The sequence below is a fragment of the Mustela putorius genome, unplaced genomic scaffold (genome assembly GCF_011764305.1).
Source record: "Mustela putorius furo isolate JIRA1106 unplaced genomic scaffold, ASM1176430v1.1 tig00003845_pilon_pilon_pilon, whole genome shotgun sequence".
NCBI lineage: Eukaryota > Metazoa > Chordata > Mammalia > Carnivora > Mustelidae > Mustela > Mustela putorius.
In genome coordinates, this window is record NW_025421998.1 from 95,371,710 (window position 1) to 95,389,348 (window position 17,639).

Genomic DNA, 17,639 nt, shown 5'->3' on the forward strand with positions numbered 1-17,639 from the left:
CGGAGCGTCTCCGCGTTACCCCCGCCCCTTCCCTTTCCGCCAAGTGCGCTCTCTCATCCCATTGGACGGCACGTCCAGCGCGAGAGCTCCGTGCCTGCGCGCGCACCGGCGGCGGGAGGGGCGAGGCAGGCCTCGCGTAGGGGTGGAGCTAGGAGAAGCAATGCGCAGGCGCAGTGTGCGCTGCCGGACGGGGGAGGGATGCAGAGGGCGCCAGGGCTTTCGGCTTGTTTGGATTGTGGGCGGTTCGCGCACAGCCCGGGAAAAGCGGTAAATGGCGGCGCCGAGCACGGGCTCTCGGCCTGCCCTCCAGCGAAAGGCGCTTATGGCCGCTGACAGAGGGCGCCGGTGAGTGAGGGAGGGTCGCAGAGGTCCTTCGTGGGGCCAGGGAGGGGAGTGCGGATCATGGCCCCGGCGTCCCCGGCCCTTGGCATCCCTGGAAGCGGCCGTGTCCGCCCTTGCTGCCTAGGGTGGGAGGCCGGGTTGAGCCCCCGAGGGGCGCGCGAGCGGCGGCCTCCCGTCGGCCTTGTCCCTCGTGAGCCGACCGCCCCAGCCTGCTTTGTCCAACCCACGGGGGCTCTGAACAGGAGGAGCTCTCCAGTTCTGCCACATCTCGGCTTCTCTTAAAGATTCTCCATCCTTTCTTTCCCCTTATTCTTTTATGACAAACTTTACTCTGTCCCCTTAAAAACGGACGAGACCTGCAAACCTCGGGGTTCTGCCCGATGTGCATTTGACTTGGATTGAGTATAGCATGACACGTACTGCTTTGGGTGTAACGATCCGGTTTTCAATGCGGTCGACACGGGCATTGGGGTTTGAGTACTCTGAAAGGACAAGGTGGTTCCGAGACTCCGAAGTGTGTCTCCGCCTCGGCCCCAGTTGGTTTGATTTCATGGCAGGCATCACCCTGGATAACATTTTAATGACTCGCGGTCCAGACCCAGAGGACCCGTTCAGGACTTTGGGAGCCAGAACCTGCAGAAAGACAGAATCAAGACTTAAGAATTCCTTTTGTGTCCTTTTCTCCTCTCCTTCCTCCCCTTCCAGTTGTGCCCTGAAGTTCTGGGTGATCATGGTTACTTTGGGAAAAGTCCATATTTGAGACTTCCACCCTAAAGTGGAGTGCAGGGAGGAGCAGGTGTGTGGAGAATGGATAATGACTTCAGATTAAACTTCATGAGTTTCTGACTGAAATTTTAAGTCCAGAACTTGAAGGAGTCAAGAACTGGGAGTCAGTCGGTGAATCCTGTGTATGGATGAGAGTGAATAGGGACAGGCTCTTTGAGGGGGGTTCCTAATGGAATGTCAGCATTTAAGGGACAGTTAAAGATCTCAGGAAGGCAGAGAGAGGAGCTGGAGAGAATAGTATCCAGGAAACCAAGGGCGGAGAAAGTTTTAAGGAGAAAACACTCCTGGTAAATTAAGAGAAGAAACTTGAGTAGACCTGCCTCACCAATGATCCGTATCCTGAGGAAATAACCAGCATCCAATTGGTGGCCTAATAACATTGTTACCAGAGTTTCATATATCCTGTCATTGTTACTGCTTTGGTGTTTTTTAAGGTGATTCTTAATTTTTTTTTTTTTTTAATTTCTCTAGATGTATCGTAGCAGGTTTCTACCGAAGGTTTGGGGTCACAGGGGTATTTCTATAGACTAGAAACCTGAAGTTAAAATAGAATTTCAGACATCATTGTCCCAAATCCCAGATTTAACCCTAGTTAGCTGCTTCCAGCCTTGGGAATGTTTGATAACTTCTCTGACTCAGGATCCCACATGCCACCTTGTTGGATCTCTCTTAGCAGTTTCAGGACTCCGTCTTTTCCCTCCTCAATAAATCTCTAACCTGGAGTCAAGCCAAGTACATCCTATAAATGCATGGTAGCTAAGTAATTTCTGAGATGCCCATTTCCCCCCACACATACATATTTTAACATCTTTGAAAGCCATATGCATTTTTAAGTAGTTTTTAACTTACGAACTGTAGATGTTATCTCATCCCTTTCCCACTGCCTTCAGGCCCTTACTGTGGTCATGTTTTCAGAAACTAACTAGGCAGGCTGGGGAGCTGTGCATTTATATAAACTAGGCACAGAGATGATAGTGTGTTGGAAATGGAATTTTTTAAATTCATAAACAGAAGCTGATTGTATTTTTAAACCAATTAGAAAACCAAAGAATCCTTGAAATAAAGACACCCCTAATAAATTACCAAAACAACTTAACCTTTATGCTTTAACTCTTTCAGGTGATCTCAGGTTATGTTCATTGTGTCTGTCATGGATGTTTATCTCCTGTGACTTTCTGTCATACTTGCTACTTTCTCAGTTCTTAATTACAGGATTCTGACCATTTCTCATGTCATTTTGTCACAGGAACTAAGTCTAAAGACCACAGGTATAATTGGTACAAGTGGGCTGGAGAGTAATGTGTATGTGTCAGCCTGTCTCATTTATTTCCTATTAAAGCCAGCCATTGGCTTGAGCTTTTGCCATTGTATCAAATTATTTTATTCCTTACCCAGGATCATCTTAACTCATATTATTTTTAGCAGCCTAGGTAAATAATATGACAGGTTTTCTGGGATAATCTCTCTCTTTTTTTTTTTCAGTCTTTCATACAATTTTATTTTCTCTTTTCACCATTATAGTATGATACCCAAATTTTGTCTTAACCGGAGGGTCTGTAAACACAGGCTTAACCAGCCCTCTTACAGGCAGGGCAAATGCTGCTTCTTGAAATAGTCCCACCGTGGAACCTCTGGTCATCCAGCCCAGGTCGCACCCTTGCCTGGCTTTATCTTCACTATAATGTGTGGCCACTTCATTGAAAGTTATTCCAGACTTTAACTTTGCCATGGCCTGCTTGATTTTCTCATGTTCCTCACACAGAATGTGTCTGACCTTTGCTATATGGCCACCACCTTTGGGACCCTGAGCCTTCTTGTCCGAACTGTCACTCCCAGAGGCGGCTGCTCCCCCTTACCCTCTTCCCCCCCCCCCCTTTCTCGGAACCACTTTTTTTCAACGGCCTGGAATAATCTCTTAGTTAAAATTGGTCTGTCCGACAGAGGAGTAGTCCTTCTTTTGTGTGTATTTTTGTCAAGGTAGATATTTCCCTCCCCTAGATATTTCCCTCACCTCAGAAGATGGTCTCAGTGCAACATACTCCATAAAAAATTATACATTATTTCTTCATGATTAGTGTGTTACTGCTTAATACTACTTTGATTTTAACCAGATTCAATAAAATATGCCTAATATTGGTTATCATAAGTCCCCTTCTTTTTGTTCTTCCTACCCACTCCTTTTCCATTCTACTCTTCTGTGTCAGATCTTCTACTTGATGGCCTTTCCCTCTGCCTTTTATCCGCAGGATATTGGGAGTGTGTGGCATGCATCCTGACCATCAGGAAGCACTGAAAAAGAACCGAGTGGTGCTAGCCAAACAGCTGTTGCTGAGTGAACTGTTAGAACACCTCCTGGAGAGGGACATCATCACCTTGGAAATGAGGGAGCACATTCAGGTATTGGGAAGCAAAAGAGAAACACCAAATTAGTAAACTGGTCGTAGTAGGGGCAGCAGAACACTGTGAAGTGTGGCAAGGATATAGAACCTTATTAAGGAAATGAAAACGCCCTTCTACCCTAACGCCTTTTCAGAAAAGATACATAATTTTAAAATAATAGGAAAGACTGCCCCCATACATACATTTCTTCTGTAAAAGGGTTCTTGAAATTACTAGGAAGGTCATCTGAAGAAACAGAATTACAGCTGTATATGTAAATATGATTTTATGTTGTATTCTTTGATCTTAGGGCAAAGTGGGCAGTTTCAGCCAAAATGTGGAACTTCTCAACTTGCTGCCCAAGAGGGGTCCTCACGCTTTTGATGCCTTCTGTGTGGCCCTGAGGGAGACCAAGCAGGGTCACCTGGAGGATCTCTTGCTGACAACCCTCTCTGGTCTTCAGCATGCACGCCCGCCGGTATGGAGCCCTAGACATGTGGTGGTGTGTTGAGAAGGGTTAGTTTGGTGGGAAAGGAATTTTTGAGACAAGGTGGGGTAGGCTAGGTTATGGTTTTGTTCAAACTGCACCATCTCCCTAAGTCCTGGCATGGTGGGTCCTCATTTCTTACAGTTGAGCTGTGACTACGACTTGAGTCTCCCCTTCCCGATGTGTGAGTCCTGTCCCCCTCACAAGCAGCTCCGCCTGTCTCCAGGTGAGAATCAATGAGATGACACATCCCACAGATTGACTTTTTTCTTGACTGATATCTGACTTTGCCCTAGCATGATACCTGTTTTCATTCATACTGGGAACAGTCTTCTTTGCAAATTTGTTAGGGACTAGCAGCAGAGTTTAGTTAGGGGATTGGCTGGGCCTTGCTTCCGCTCTGTCACAGATGATTTTTTTCTTCTGGCATTTGGTCCTTAGAGCAACCGGTCCAAGTAGGAAACTCCAGCCCATAACTGGCCTGGCTCCTTGAAGCCTGGCTCCTTGAAGCCTGGCTCCTTTAGGATGAGCTGTCGCAATATGGGCCATTAGCCTGCTGACTGAGTATCCTAGTGATTAGAACAAGGCTTTTATCAGATAGCCCATGCAGTCATTCAGTGGGTTAAGCACCTACTGTGATTGGGCTCAATGCAGAGGACCCAGTGGTGAGCAAAAGCAGACGGGGTCTTGGCCTCATGGAGCTTCTAACGTAGGGGAATGAGCAAGACCAGTAATTTGTCAAACCCCAGTTCAGCAGGGAGCCTTAGGTTAGAATGAAGTCCCGGGATTGACACACAGATGGTACACCAGTTTTTCGGCTCTCTGTGCCACAGATACTGTGGAGCACTCCCTAGACCACGGAGATGGTCCTCCCTGCCTTCAGGTGAAGCCTTGCACTCCCGAGTTTTATCAAACACACTACCAGCTGGTGAGTCCTACAAAATGCAAGAAGAAAAGTTGGGAAATGAGACACCCTTCCTGGGCACCTGAACTTAGTTTACACATATACCCCTTCCTGCTTTGTTAGTCAGAAAGTCCATACTGATTGGTTATCTTCTCTGAGCATTTCTCTATATTGACTTGGTGGGGTTAACAAGAATATGATGGCTTTGTTTACTTGAAATGTCTCATTTAGTTGGGGAAATGGTTTCTATCCATAAGAAGCTCTAATTGGCTCCCCTTTCCCCCAGGCCTATAGGTTACAGTCTCAGCCTCGTGGACTGGCACTGGTGCTGAGCAATGTGCACTTCACTGGAGAGAAAGACCTGGAATTTCGCTCTGGAGGCGATGTGGACCACAGCACTCTGGTCACCCTCTTCAAGCTCTTAGGCTACAAAGTCCATGTCCTACTTGACCAGACTGCGCAGGTACATGTAATGTGTACAGTAGAGAGCTGAGCAACACTGGGGCCAGACACATCCTCTGCCCCTCTGCCTGCTGGATAGGTCTTACTTGGTTACTTTCTTCTCCCTCCCTTTTTACTCGTTCTCTCCTGTCCTACCTTGCAACCTAGTTTAAAAAAAAAAAAAAGAATTAGGGCCAGCGAGCTGCTTCAGTGTTAGCTTCTCAGAGTCACTGTGCTCTCCCTGGGTAATACTGGTCCCAGATTGGGTTGTTACTCTCATATACCAGAGACTCAATTCCTAGTCACTCGGCATGTGAGGAGACCCTGAGATTCACCCAACTAGTCAGGAAAGATATTTATAAGCTGGGACAATACAGGACATTTACTCCTTGGTTTGACATTGTCGCTTACAAGCCCAGTTATTGATCAGTTATTATTACTTCAGCAGATGACATTCTTGCAAATGAAAGTTTGCTAGAACTGTCCATGGCGGTTTAATGAATGAATATGGGGAAATTCCTTACTCTTACCAGTTGTGTGACCGCAAGACAGATCTTAGGGGAGATTACTTCTAAACTGGATTCCTGCAAATCACAAGCATTTTCATTATTCCCTGTTAACCCTTAATTACTGAGCTATACTGCTGATTTAGTTACCTTTAGGTATTTCTGTTCTGAAATTGATAGTAGCCTTATTAGTAAATAGATACTAATTATTCATCTTTTTTCCATTTCTATCCTTTCCTCTTTTTTAAAGTTTTAATTTTAATTCCAGTTAGTTAACATACAGTGTTAAAACAGTTTCATGTATATAGTACAGTAATTCAACGCTTCCGTACATTACTCCCAAATCCCCATCACCTGTCTCACCCATCCATCCCCACCCCTAATTCTTTATTTTGATTCCAGAATAATAGCACTTTCCTAAACTTGCCTTTGGGAGTGTCAGTGGTAAAATCAAAGTTTCTAGGACATTCACTTTGATTTGTTGAGGTAGAGAATCTGTTTTGTCTTCAGCGTTGTCTGTGGTTTTTAATTCTGTATCTTAGCTATCTTTCATGGGAATGATTGTGTAAGAGCATGTGACTCTTGATCTTGGGTTGTGAGTTCAAGCCCCATGTTGGACATAGAGGTTACTTTAAAAATTAATTAATTTTGAGTACTTTATACTGGTGCGGGGACTCTGCTTGCTATACTAAAAATGTTTTTAAATGTGAATCTTAAATTCATAGGACCTCAGTTAGATGAGGGAGTCTTGACATCAGCAAAAGCAGAAGTACTTACCCTTATATTCTGAAGGACCAAGCAAGAGTAGACAGTGCATTCTACAGCAGTTAAGAGAATGAAACAATCCACCTGGGTAGATGTGGTCAGAAGGATAAATGGAGGGTGTGAGACTTGAGCAGGACTTGAAAGAAGCTACTCAAGCACAGAGGAGTGATGAATGGGTCCTAGGCAGAGAGAATGGCCTACGGATAGGAAATGTGTGTGTGATGTTAGGGACCTAATGGGTAAACCAAATGGCTAGGACAAAGGAGTGCCAAGAATAAGATAAGGATCTGAATGCCATGACCTTGAACTTCCATGTTTTAGAAAAACAGTAGGGGCACCTGGGTGGCTCAGTCGTTACGCGTCTGCCTTTGGCTCAGGTCATGATCCCAGGATCCTGGGATCAAGCCCTGAATCGGGCTCCCTGCTCTGCGGGGAGCCTTGCTTCTCACTCTTCCTCTCCCTCTACTTGTGTTCTCTCTCTAGCTGTCTTTCTCTGTCAAGTAAATAAAATATTTTTGAAAAAAAAGAAAGTAAGAGAAAAACATTAGTAATTCTTTTAACAGAAAGGTGATATATTCACAGTGATGATTCAAGGCACCATTGAAAAGAAAGAAGTAGAGACCAGTGGCAGGGAATCCAGTGTGGAGTTGATATAATGCCAATACAAGATGTTGGGAGCCTGGACAAAACAATGGAACAAGAGGGAAATAATATGTATGGAAAATAGCACAATGGCATGATTGTACTATAAGAGCTTGGTAGTTAAATGATTGCATATGGAAGAAGACAGAAAAATTAAGTAAGGAATTGAGGGTTCTCAAGAGATGTCAGTACCAAAAATGTAGTTTGGGCATTACGTGTGTAGAAGAAATACTTTAAGTGATGAGAGTATGAGATCTTTGAGGAGAGGAGAGTAACAAGCAGAAAGCATAGGACTGAATCTTGGGATATAACCCTCCCTTTGCAGCCTCGTCCTCAGCTTTGGAGATTCAGAAATGTGAGGAGGACATTGCAAAGTCGGTTTCCAACAGTGGCCAGTCAAATGCTGAGATACAATTACAACCAAGTAGTTACAATGGGTATGATAATTTGGTTCTTTGGGCATCTGCACAGAGTACTTTCTTCATAATACGACTTCTCAAGAGACTCAACTCTTTAAAAAAAAAAGAGAGAGAGAGATTCAACTCTTTTATCATCTGATTATTTGATGAGCCAAAGAGAACCAAAAAAATTAAGATCCTCCGCCCCCCATTATACCTTTTGACTTCAGAAATAATTGCATTTAAGTATAGTCTTAGCTAACCCTCTTCACTTGACAGTGCTGGACAGTGCACTAGTATTCTCACCGCTTGTGTGGGTTTTCAGTTTTTCTCTTTGTCATCAAAGTCTTCTGTCACCATGCCTCCCTCCTGAGGTTTCTAGTTCTAGAATTACAGTTTATCCTGTGCTAGGAAATGAGATACATTTTAAAGTGGCAAATTTCCTTTTACCATGTGGTATCGATTTTTAACTTGCATATGGGTTACAGACTGCCTTGAAACTGTAAGGGTACACTAGGGGCCATCCCTGGAGAATGCAGCTAGCCATAAAATTTTGCATATCATCTCAGAGGGTTTATAGTTTATTCCCTTGTGTCCCCCCAACCTCCAGTCAAAAACACAGGCAAGAGTGAAGAACCTTGCTATTTTTAGAAGTGCTATAATTTTATCAGAAATAAATCTAGAGATTCTGTTTTAAGCTGTGCTACTTTTGGAAAACTTCCCCCCAAATAAATAACGCCCGGTTACCAGTTGAGTACTGTTAAATTCGATTACTGAGGACGTGTGTTCTTTCTTGGGCTTTGTTGTCCTCTGTTTACTGATCTAAGAGTCTCACTGAAGTTCAAAATGCTCATGAGTAGGTGCCAAACATACGTTTTTATTGCTGCCTTCCAGCAAAATTAGCATCAACTACTCTGTGTTAAGATTCCAAATAAATAAATGAAATCTTTACAAATGAGAATTCTATTATGGTCAACTCCAGAACATTCATGCTTCTGCAGTCTCTTGAGATTATATATTCCTGAAATAAATGAGTTTGGACATCTTTTTATTATCTTAAGATTTCCAATATTATGATTGGCTTCTCTTGACCCAGAAAATGTACATACTTTTCAATCAAGCCAATTTCTTCTTCATTTCCAGTTTAGTTACAGACTTCCAAGTCTTCTATACAATTGTCTCTGTTAACCTGCAAACAGAAGTATTCCACACAGACCAGTAGTTCTCAGACTTCAGCATGTCAAAGTCACCTGGAGGGCGTATTAAAACAGTTTGCTGCGACCCAAAATTTTGCATTTCTTGCAAGTTTCCAGAACTACTGCGATGTATTATAGAGTGTGCTTTTTATGGGGAGCTGTGCCTGGTAACTATTAAGTAAGGTGATGCTGCAACTATCCTCCCTAGTTTGCTATCATTGTACTCATTATAGTTCACTAAAATTCATAGTAAAATGAACTTGTTTTCTCTCTTCGGGTCTCAAATAGGAGAGACCACTCAGACTTCTTGAGTTGTAGAGGAGGCATAGGTTTAACAGTTTGTATTGGGTTATTTACTATTTGGTGCAACTTTCCGTTGGATGGGCCAGTTGCTTAAGGCAGAGTGATACTCGTGTATGGCAACCTGGTACACCGTAAACAAGAGTCTTAGTTTGGACTAAAGATGGACCAGTAGTAGGTTCTCTGAAAAGATAACATTGCTACTCCGTGTTAGATATGTACGTTATAAGAAGGGCGGAATGGCAGAATAATGCAGTATGTGCCAGACATTGTTATAAATCCTTTCTACATAGTATTTCATTTAGTCTTTATGAAATTGGAGAACATTTACTCTTAATTATCTTCTTACAAAATGAGTATTAGAGATTTGAGGGGCCAAAAAACTGAACTCGTTTCAGTTTGTGAACCCAGGGCTCAAACCCAAGTCTTTCTGCTCCTGTAGCCCATGTATGTGGCCATGGTCCTGTGCAGAATTCTCCAGACGGTGTGCTCTTCCGTGCATGGAGCATTTTACCCAGACACTGTCACGTCCCCGGGGAACATAAAATCTCGGGCCGAAAACTGCGTGGAAGTACTGCCATTCTCTATTATCATGATTCCATTAGCCCTTTGTCAGAACAATTTATTTCCTTATGGCTGGATAGGTGTTTTACTCATTCATAGCTCACCTGGTGGTCCGCCTTGTGCCATTTATGTTTATAGAGAGAGCCTTTGCTCTAAGAAAGGGATCAGATTGATGATTGGGGAGTGGAGAGAGTTATCTAGCACTTAATTAGCTTTATAAGTGTCTTGGTTTAGTCCAAGAACTCTTGACATATCTCAGTGAGTCTGGATTTTGTGAGATAATATTCAGAAAATTCTGTATCTGAAGTCATGCATCTTTCTGATGAGTCCACAGCCTTTTTTTAGCCTTTCCTAGGGTGTCTGACTTTTCTTTTCATTGACCACAGTAATAAACAGCTTAGGGTTAGAATCCAAAGAAGGATTCTGTTGGTGCTGACTGCAGTGAACAACACTAAAATGTGTTTTTCCTCCAGGAAATGCAAGAGAAACTTCAGAACTTTGCCCAGTTACCTGCCCACCGTGTCACCGACTCCTGCATTGTGGCGCTTCTCTCTCACGGTGTGGAGGGAGGCATCTACGGTGTGGATGGCAAACTGCTTCAGGTGTGTGTCATCCTGTGGCGACAGCTGTTCATGCTCGATGCCTTCCCCTCCTGCCCACCTGCCTCTCATAACGGTGGCCTTAGTACCTGGAGGACTCAGAAAGGCCTGCAGTTTACTTAACCTCTCTTCTCTTTTCTGTCTTTCTGGCAGCTTCAAGAGGTTTTTCGGCTCTTTGACAACGCCAGCTGCCCAAACCTACAGAACAAACCGAAAATGTTCTTCATCCAGGCCTGCCGTGGAGGTGAGTGCCCTGGCAGGTCAGCACCTGGGTGGTGGCTCCTGGGCAGCCTCCCACCAGCTCTCACTCTCCTGTTTGCTCCTCTCAGGTGCTATTGGATCCCTTGGGCACCTCCTTCTGTTCACTGCTGCCACCGCCTCTCTTGCTCTGTAAGTGTCTCCCAATGCATGGGGTGTGCTGGGCCTTGGGCAGCCCATGGCTCTCAGGTTGGTCAGCTCTCTGTGCACCACCATCTCCTCTCCTCAGGACTCTCTTTATCCGTGCCTTTGCCTTCTTCCCGGAGAACTCTCACTTCTCCTGTGCTGTTAACTCTGCTGTGCTCGGTTTTGTTCCCCACTGCAGTTGAGGAGCTTCTGTCTGTCTCTGCGTTCTCTCTCTATCCCTTCGTACCCGTCCTCTGTTCTCCGGCCTCTTCCTCCTTCTCTCCTCATCCACGCTCCGTCGTGGCCGCTTCTCTGCTTCATCCCTGTAGTGCGCAGCCCGGGAGTACAGAGGCCCCAGGCCAGGCCGTGGCTCTCACTCAGCCTTGAGCTGCTTCCATCCCTCTTCTTTCTCGCGTGCAGTCTCCTAACCGCGAAGAGCCGGGGCACCGAGGCTGTGCGCCGAAGACATGCCGGCATACTTCTTCTCCTAGCGGGAAACCGTAATATTTAAAAGCTCTGACCATTTTTAGCTATATCAAGTTAGAGAAGTTCTTTGATGGCCCTCCACCTTAATTTTCTCCATATAAACTGTAGCTAGTAATCAGACCTACTTCATAATGTTGCTGAGATAACTGAATGGAATAATATGTATGAAGGGCTTATTTTGCATCTGGCTCATAGTCAATCCATAGAAGAGGCCGAGCTGTGACTGTTACGGCATGGTCCGTGCCCTCAAGGGGCTTATAGTTTGGTTTAAAGAGCACTTTGTCCTAACATTCAAATAATTCTTATCTCTCGTGTAGTCAACAAATATAAATGGTTAACATTATCTTTCTGATATCACCAAAGAATATAATTTATTATGGTCGTACAACATGACTAAGTTACTATCAGAAAAGCAGAAGAAAATGTGTGGTCTCTCAGGAGACTGCTACTATCTAAAAAAAAGGAAAAAAGAGAAAGAAAATGTGTCTCTTGAAAGAGCCTTCCAGTTACGAAAAAGATAATGCAAGTATACACGAAGTAGCTTGAGAATGATTCGGAGGCCTCAAGCAAGGGGAGAATTAGTTACATACAGGCCATGCATATGAAGGAATAAGCAGTAAGGAATAGATTGTTTTAAGCCGGCTTAGTTTGAAGACCTTTCATAAGTATTTTAATGTGGTATGGCTTAATTTGGACCCAGAAGGATAAAATCTGCATAGGTGTGGAGTAGTCAATAGAGCCTTTCAGAGGAGACAGGGATACAAGATGACAAGCACACCAAGACTGAAAGGACATGGAGGGATATAGTGAGGAAAGAGTTTGTGAGGGCAGGAACTTACTGTTTATTCACCGGCTGGATGCACAGACCCAGGGCACTGTCTGATACATGGTAGCACTTAATAAATATTGAACAAAGGGATGAAAATTAATCTTCTCAAAAATTGTAGCAGTCACACAGAAAATAGATGGGATTTGTGTTACTGGGAGAAGCAATAACATTTATTGATTAATGGATCTGAACCTCAAAGCCAAGAAAGAAAGTTTCCTTTTCCTTGAGGGACACATTTAGATTGGCCTATTGCCTTCAGGAGGTATTACTGGCAAAATAAAATGAATTAAAGACATTTATGATCATTTTCTCTTACTATATTCAGAGATATATATACAGTGTCAGATCTGGATAGGGAGAATTGCTCTTTCCTGGGGTAATCTGAATCTTCTCTCTAAAATGAAATCCTTCAAGAGCTGACCTTGGAAGATTTGAACTCCCCTGTCTACTGTCGTACTTATTAGTTACTAGAACTGATGTCTCTAAAATTTCTCTCCTTTCTGCAGCTGCCTGGCTCCTAAACTAGAGTGTGAGGTCTGTAAGGGCAGGAATCTTTAGATCCTGGGCCTTAATGCAAAATAGTGCCTGACACGTGGCAGTTGCTCAATAACTTCTTCTGGGATCAGCAAATTTTGGTCAATTCCCCGTAATTCTTCAAGCTTCACTTGCCTTTTGGGCTCTCAAGTGTTGCCTGGCGTAGGAATACTGTAAAAGGCTTCGCTTTCTTATTTTTGGTGTGTTGAGCTGTGTGTCTTCCCTGTCTCTTTTTCCTCTTGACTGTATCCTACCGACCTCCAAAATAAAACAGCAACCTCCAAAAAAGAGTATGTCTGGGCATAGGTAAGGCCTGGGTCAGGAGGTTGGACATGTAGTCCAGGTATGTTGAAAATTGCTAAAATTTAGTAAGTGTTCTTTTTCAATCATATAGAAGAAAATAATCAAATTATCCCAATTTTTAAGTTTTTCCTTTTACAAATTTCTCTTAAATCTTGGATGCCTGCCACAATTTGACTTATGAAATTAATAAGGAGTAAGTAACCTAAAAATACCAAAAGATTTAGAAAGTGATCACGTTCGGGGTTTTTAAAATTTTTTTTTATTGATACATAGATTTGAAGTGATTTTCATACATCGTGCATGTAGTAATAATATTATCCACTTATTAACTTGGTTTTCCTGTTTATATATAAAACTGTTTTGTCAGCACTTAATTATGTATTGTCATAAAAAGCACTGTGACTTCCAGGTGTATTGCTAATTGAACAAATATAGACATAGGATTTTTAGTTCTGATCACAAGGAGTGTTTGATTGACAATTTCCGTCTTGCGCAGAGTGGATGAAGCTGGGCAGGAATGGGAGTAATGATGATTTTTTTTTTAATTCATCAGCCGGAGATTGGAGGCAGCAGCTGGAAATGGCTCTTCCCAGTCAAGGTGTCAGGGAACTCTGGCTTGCCTGTGGCAGGCTCAGGAGCCACGGGAGGAAGTAACGTCTTTGTCCATTCTGTCTGCCTTTGCTACAGATGAAACAGACCGTGGGGTGGACCAGCGAGACGGAAAGAATCACACGGGATCCTCTGAGTGCGAGGAGAGCGACGCCAGCAAAGAGGAGATGCTGAAGGCCCGACTGCCCACGCGCTCAGACATGATCTGTGGCTATGCCTGCCTCAGAGGTATTCGGAGCGCCCAGAGGGAAGTCCCGTGCTGTGCTCCCAGAGTCGGGCACATTTGCCCCCAGGCTCTCTGAGTGGGGAGGGTCCAGGATGCCAGGGAAGTCCAGTTCGGGACATCCAGCCGTGTAAGCTGTCCTGGGACCTTCACGCCGTGGGTGGCACCCTCCTTGTTGCAGGGACTGCCGCCATGCGCAACACCAAACGGGGCTCCTGGTATATCGAGGCCCTCACCCAGGTGTTCTCCGAGCGGGCTTGTGACATGCATGTGGCCGACATGCTCGTGAAGGTCAGTCATCTCCGTCCGGCTCTGTCTGCTCAGGTTCTGCCCTCCTGCCTCGCCCTGTCTGTCATCGTCTCTAGCCTGCCCCTGCTGCCGACAGGCTCAGACGGGGCCACGGTGGGTTTCTGTCTCCGCAGGTGAACGCGCTCATCAAGGAGCGTGAGGGCTACGCCCCTGGCACGGAGTTCCACCGCTGCAAGGAGATGTCCGAGTACTGTAGCACCCTGTGCCGCCCCCTCTACCTGTTCCCGGGCCACCCTCCCACGTGACGCCGTGCCCACCGCCCTGCTGCGTGGAGGCCTGATGGGACATGTCCTCTTCTGGTGTGCGGTGTCTCTTCCCCCTCAGGGACTGGGAATCTGCGGGGCTCGCGGAGCACCCCTGCCCTCTCCGCCTGCGTGCGCAGGGCCTCGGGCCAGCCCCTCCTGTGGCAGCTCCCTCCCTGTAGAGCGGACTCTGGCCGGACGGGCAGCTGCAGTAGAGGAGCCTGGCGGATGATATTAAGAGCACAGTGTCTTTATGGGGAGAGGACATGTGGGTTTCCCCATGGTTTGTGTTCACTTCCCGCCCCAGGTCTTTGGTAGACAGCACTTTGGTGATTGCTTTTATTACGTTAGCTAAGACGTTTCGGAGACCATCCCCTGTCTTTCTTTTTTCTTTCATATTTCCACCGCATTTATCCCAGACTGAGAGTTTGGAAAGCGTTCTGATTCCAAGTGGGCATTTTTCATTTTGCCTTAAAAGGGCAGACAGGACTGGCGGCACGTTGCTTCCGCGTGTGTGGTCGGGACCGCAAGGCCAGCCAGTGGAAGGCCGGCGTTCTCCGCTCCACAGTTGGCTTCTTTGGGCTCAAGGAATCCTACTGAGGATCCCTGGTACCTGGAACTCCTTGATCTTTGCTCAGGGAAGTTCCAGAGTTTTCTTAATCAGAGATTCTCTTTCTGAGCTTGGTTACTGAGATGAACCTCAGCAGCGAGTGTTAGCAGAGGCAGATAAGGGTGGTGTGCTTCCTCATACTCGAACCTGTCACCTTATCTTTTGCTTCCTCTGAAATGTCCTTTTTTTTATAAAGCATCCTAGTTGTTATCTCCCTACTTCCTGTTTCTCCCCTTTCACCTTTTCCTCATCCTGTTTACTGCTGCTGCCAAATCTGTCTAACATACTGCTCTAAGTGGATCATTTGGCTGCTCACAGATAGAATGTGGTAGCTTGTTCCTGCTTTCTGTTTCAGTATTAAATCCCCTTTGATTTTCTATGGCCCGTTTTCCCTTCTCCCAGGCCTCCATTTTAGGCTGTTGGCTGTACATGCTGTGTCCCCTAGAAACCTTAATCTGTGCCACGTGTCCTGCTTTCCCTGTTCTTCAGGGACATCTCTTGTCCCTCCAATCAGATCTCTACATGACAGATTTTGGTTTGGGGTTTTTAAATATAAATCTGATCATCTCACTCCCCTGCTAAGATTTCTGTCATACCTGAAGCAATGTCCAAACTCCTAACCTCGGCCTGTATGGCTCCTGCCTTCCCCTTGAACCTCCTCAAAGGCTGGTTTCCTTCGAAGTGACTGTCCCGTGCCATCCTCAGTTTCTCAAACATTCTGAGGTCCTTCCCGCCCTGGACCATCACACACTTTCCTGGGGTCTGCTGAGCTCCGTTCCTCACAAGTGTTGGCTTACATGCCACCTTCTTGTGGAGGCCTTCTTGGGTCATTCTGTCTAAATAATCTTCCATGTTTCTTTATTACTACATCCTGTTGAATTCCTTCATTGCACTTAGCGCAATTTATAATTACGTTTTTGCTTGCTTCACTTGGTCATTTCTGTTACCCCTACTAGGCTGTAAGCTCCCTGAGGATAGAAATCTTGTCTCTGTTTCTTTTGTTCACCAGTATATACCCAGCACCTGGCACGTGGTAGGTCTTCAATAAATGCTTTTGGGTAAAGGAAGAAAGCAACCCTGACCAGAACCCTACTTCTGGACAAAATTTCCCTTGAACAATATACACAGTTTAGTATTTACACGCTAGGTTTTTCCAGGTGTTTTGTTTTATCCACTGATAGTCCTAGCTCGGGAAGACAGCTGTCATGTGTCAGACGCCATCTTCCGCATCTCCCATGATCGCTGGCACAGTGCTCAGCCTGTAGTACTTCAGGTGCTCAGTAAATACTTGTTGGGTGAGCCGGGGGTGGCGGGGGGGGGGGGTGTTGGACACTTCTGCTGAGTCCTGCTCTTGGATCAGTATCATATGGAAGTATTTAGGTGATAGAACCTTTCCATTTCCCACTGCCAGGATTTTATATTGCCTCCAGGTGCCAAATAAATGCTCGTATTTATTGCTGATGTGTGCCTGACATCTCTTTTTCCACAGATAATCTTCTGAAGTTCATATATTCTCATTTTCTTGGCCCTTTACAGCACTCCTCACCACCTCCCAAGGCAAACCGAGCTGAACACCCTTCTTCCTTTGCTGCCACGATCTTTGTGACATATACAGGTGGGGGCCCATCTCAGCTGTCGTGGCCATAGGCAACTGCCCAGAATATAGCTGACACTGGGATTTCTCAGGGTCAGAAGAGACCTGAGAGTTATTAGCAAGCAGTGTTGGTTCTGGATTATGTAGATTATGGGATAGAGGCTGGAGAAAGAGATTGGGCTGGAATTACAAAATGGTGAGGATTATAGGATCTCTGTGGCCCCAAGTTGGATTTAAGGTTTTCCAGAGTGGACATGGACTGTGAGAGAACTCAGGGCAGCAGGAAAGAGATCTAAGCAGTGGGCTCTGTAGGTTGGTAAATTCTTGGGTTGCGGTGTGTCCAAAGTATGTGCATGGAGAGACGAGTATGTAAGTGCATGTGAGCCATGGAAAGAGATGGAAAATTCTTTAGGAACATGTTGGAAGTAAGCATCAGTGGGACCTGGGGGAGAGCGGTTGGGATATAGGAGGAGGAGGAAGATCAGAAAGGGATGAAGTTGAGCCGAGGCAGATGAGCACGTGGAGAGAGGAGAACTGGCTGAGGAACACAGCAGTCGGGTGGGAGAAGCCCCTGACACTGCTTGGCTGCACCGCGGGGGGGGGAAAGCAGGGCTGTCCTTAGGAGAGGAAGGGCTGCAGAGTGTCGAAGAGGTTAAGAAACTACTGGAGCCATAGGAGTGAGCGGAGTGCCCATTTCCAGCATAAGCAAACTTTTTGGAAGTGTACGTTTGTGGGAATTAGAGCGAGGCTCTGGTTTCTGACTCGGATCGCGTGTCCTTCCCACCCCGCCCTTGAAGGAGAGCATCAGGTCGAATTTCATAGCTCTCTTCCCTTCCCCCCTGCTACCGCTGCCAGGGATTCTCTGCTAAAATTATCCCCCTCCCTGAGCTGGGGGCTGCCCTTCTCTGCTGCTCTCCTCCGTCCTGCTTCCTGTAAGGGGGAAGAGGACGCGCGGGTCAGGAGAGCGGATCCCCGATTTGAGGGGCGGGCAGGGCAGGCATCTGGTCTGGTCAGAGGAGGAGCACAGCAATGATGGCCACGGCAAGGGACCACTCTCACCTCCACAGTCTGCCCTCCCTGCGGCCCACGATCGAGTCATTTTCCCAGGCGTTTTTTTGTTTTGTTTTGTTTTGGTTTGGTTTTTCCAGAAGGAAATGAGTCTCAAAGACTTCAAATACACACAAAAAAGGAAGAAATGTAGCTTTAA

General features: G+C 45.6%; 1 protein-coding gene across 3 annotated transcripts; it reads left to right on the forward strand.

Moving 5' to 3' along the window:
• The first annotated feature begins 174 nt into the window (after window positions 1–174).
• On the forward strand, window positions 175–16,299 carry CASP2 (caspase 2). Of its 3 annotated transcripts, XM_004772056.3 has the most exons (11): window positions 175–345; window positions 3,375–3,525; window positions 3,818–3,985; window positions 4,139–4,220; window positions 4,828–4,922; window positions 5,185–5,361; window positions 10,184–10,312; window positions 10,463–10,553; window positions 13,533–13,682; window positions 13,859–13,968; window positions 14,100–16,299. In XM_004772056.3, exons 1-11 carry the CDS (start codon window positions 272–274, stop codon window positions 14,229–14,231), a joined length of 1,359 nt encoding a protein of 452 aa, XP_004772113.1. In that variant the 5' UTR covers window positions 175–271; the 3' UTR covers window positions 14,232–16,299. The 3 variants fall into 3 exon arrangements, with proteins under 3 accessions (XP_004772113.1, XP_044919035.1, XP_004772114.1); XM_045063100.1 differs by lacking the exons at window positions 4,139–4,220; window positions 4,828–4,922; XM_004772057.2 differs by lacking the exons at window positions 13,533–13,682; window positions 13,859–13,968; window positions 14,100–16,299 and adding an exon at window positions 10,639–10,703.
• Window positions 16,300–17,639: the final 1,340 nt, after the last annotated feature.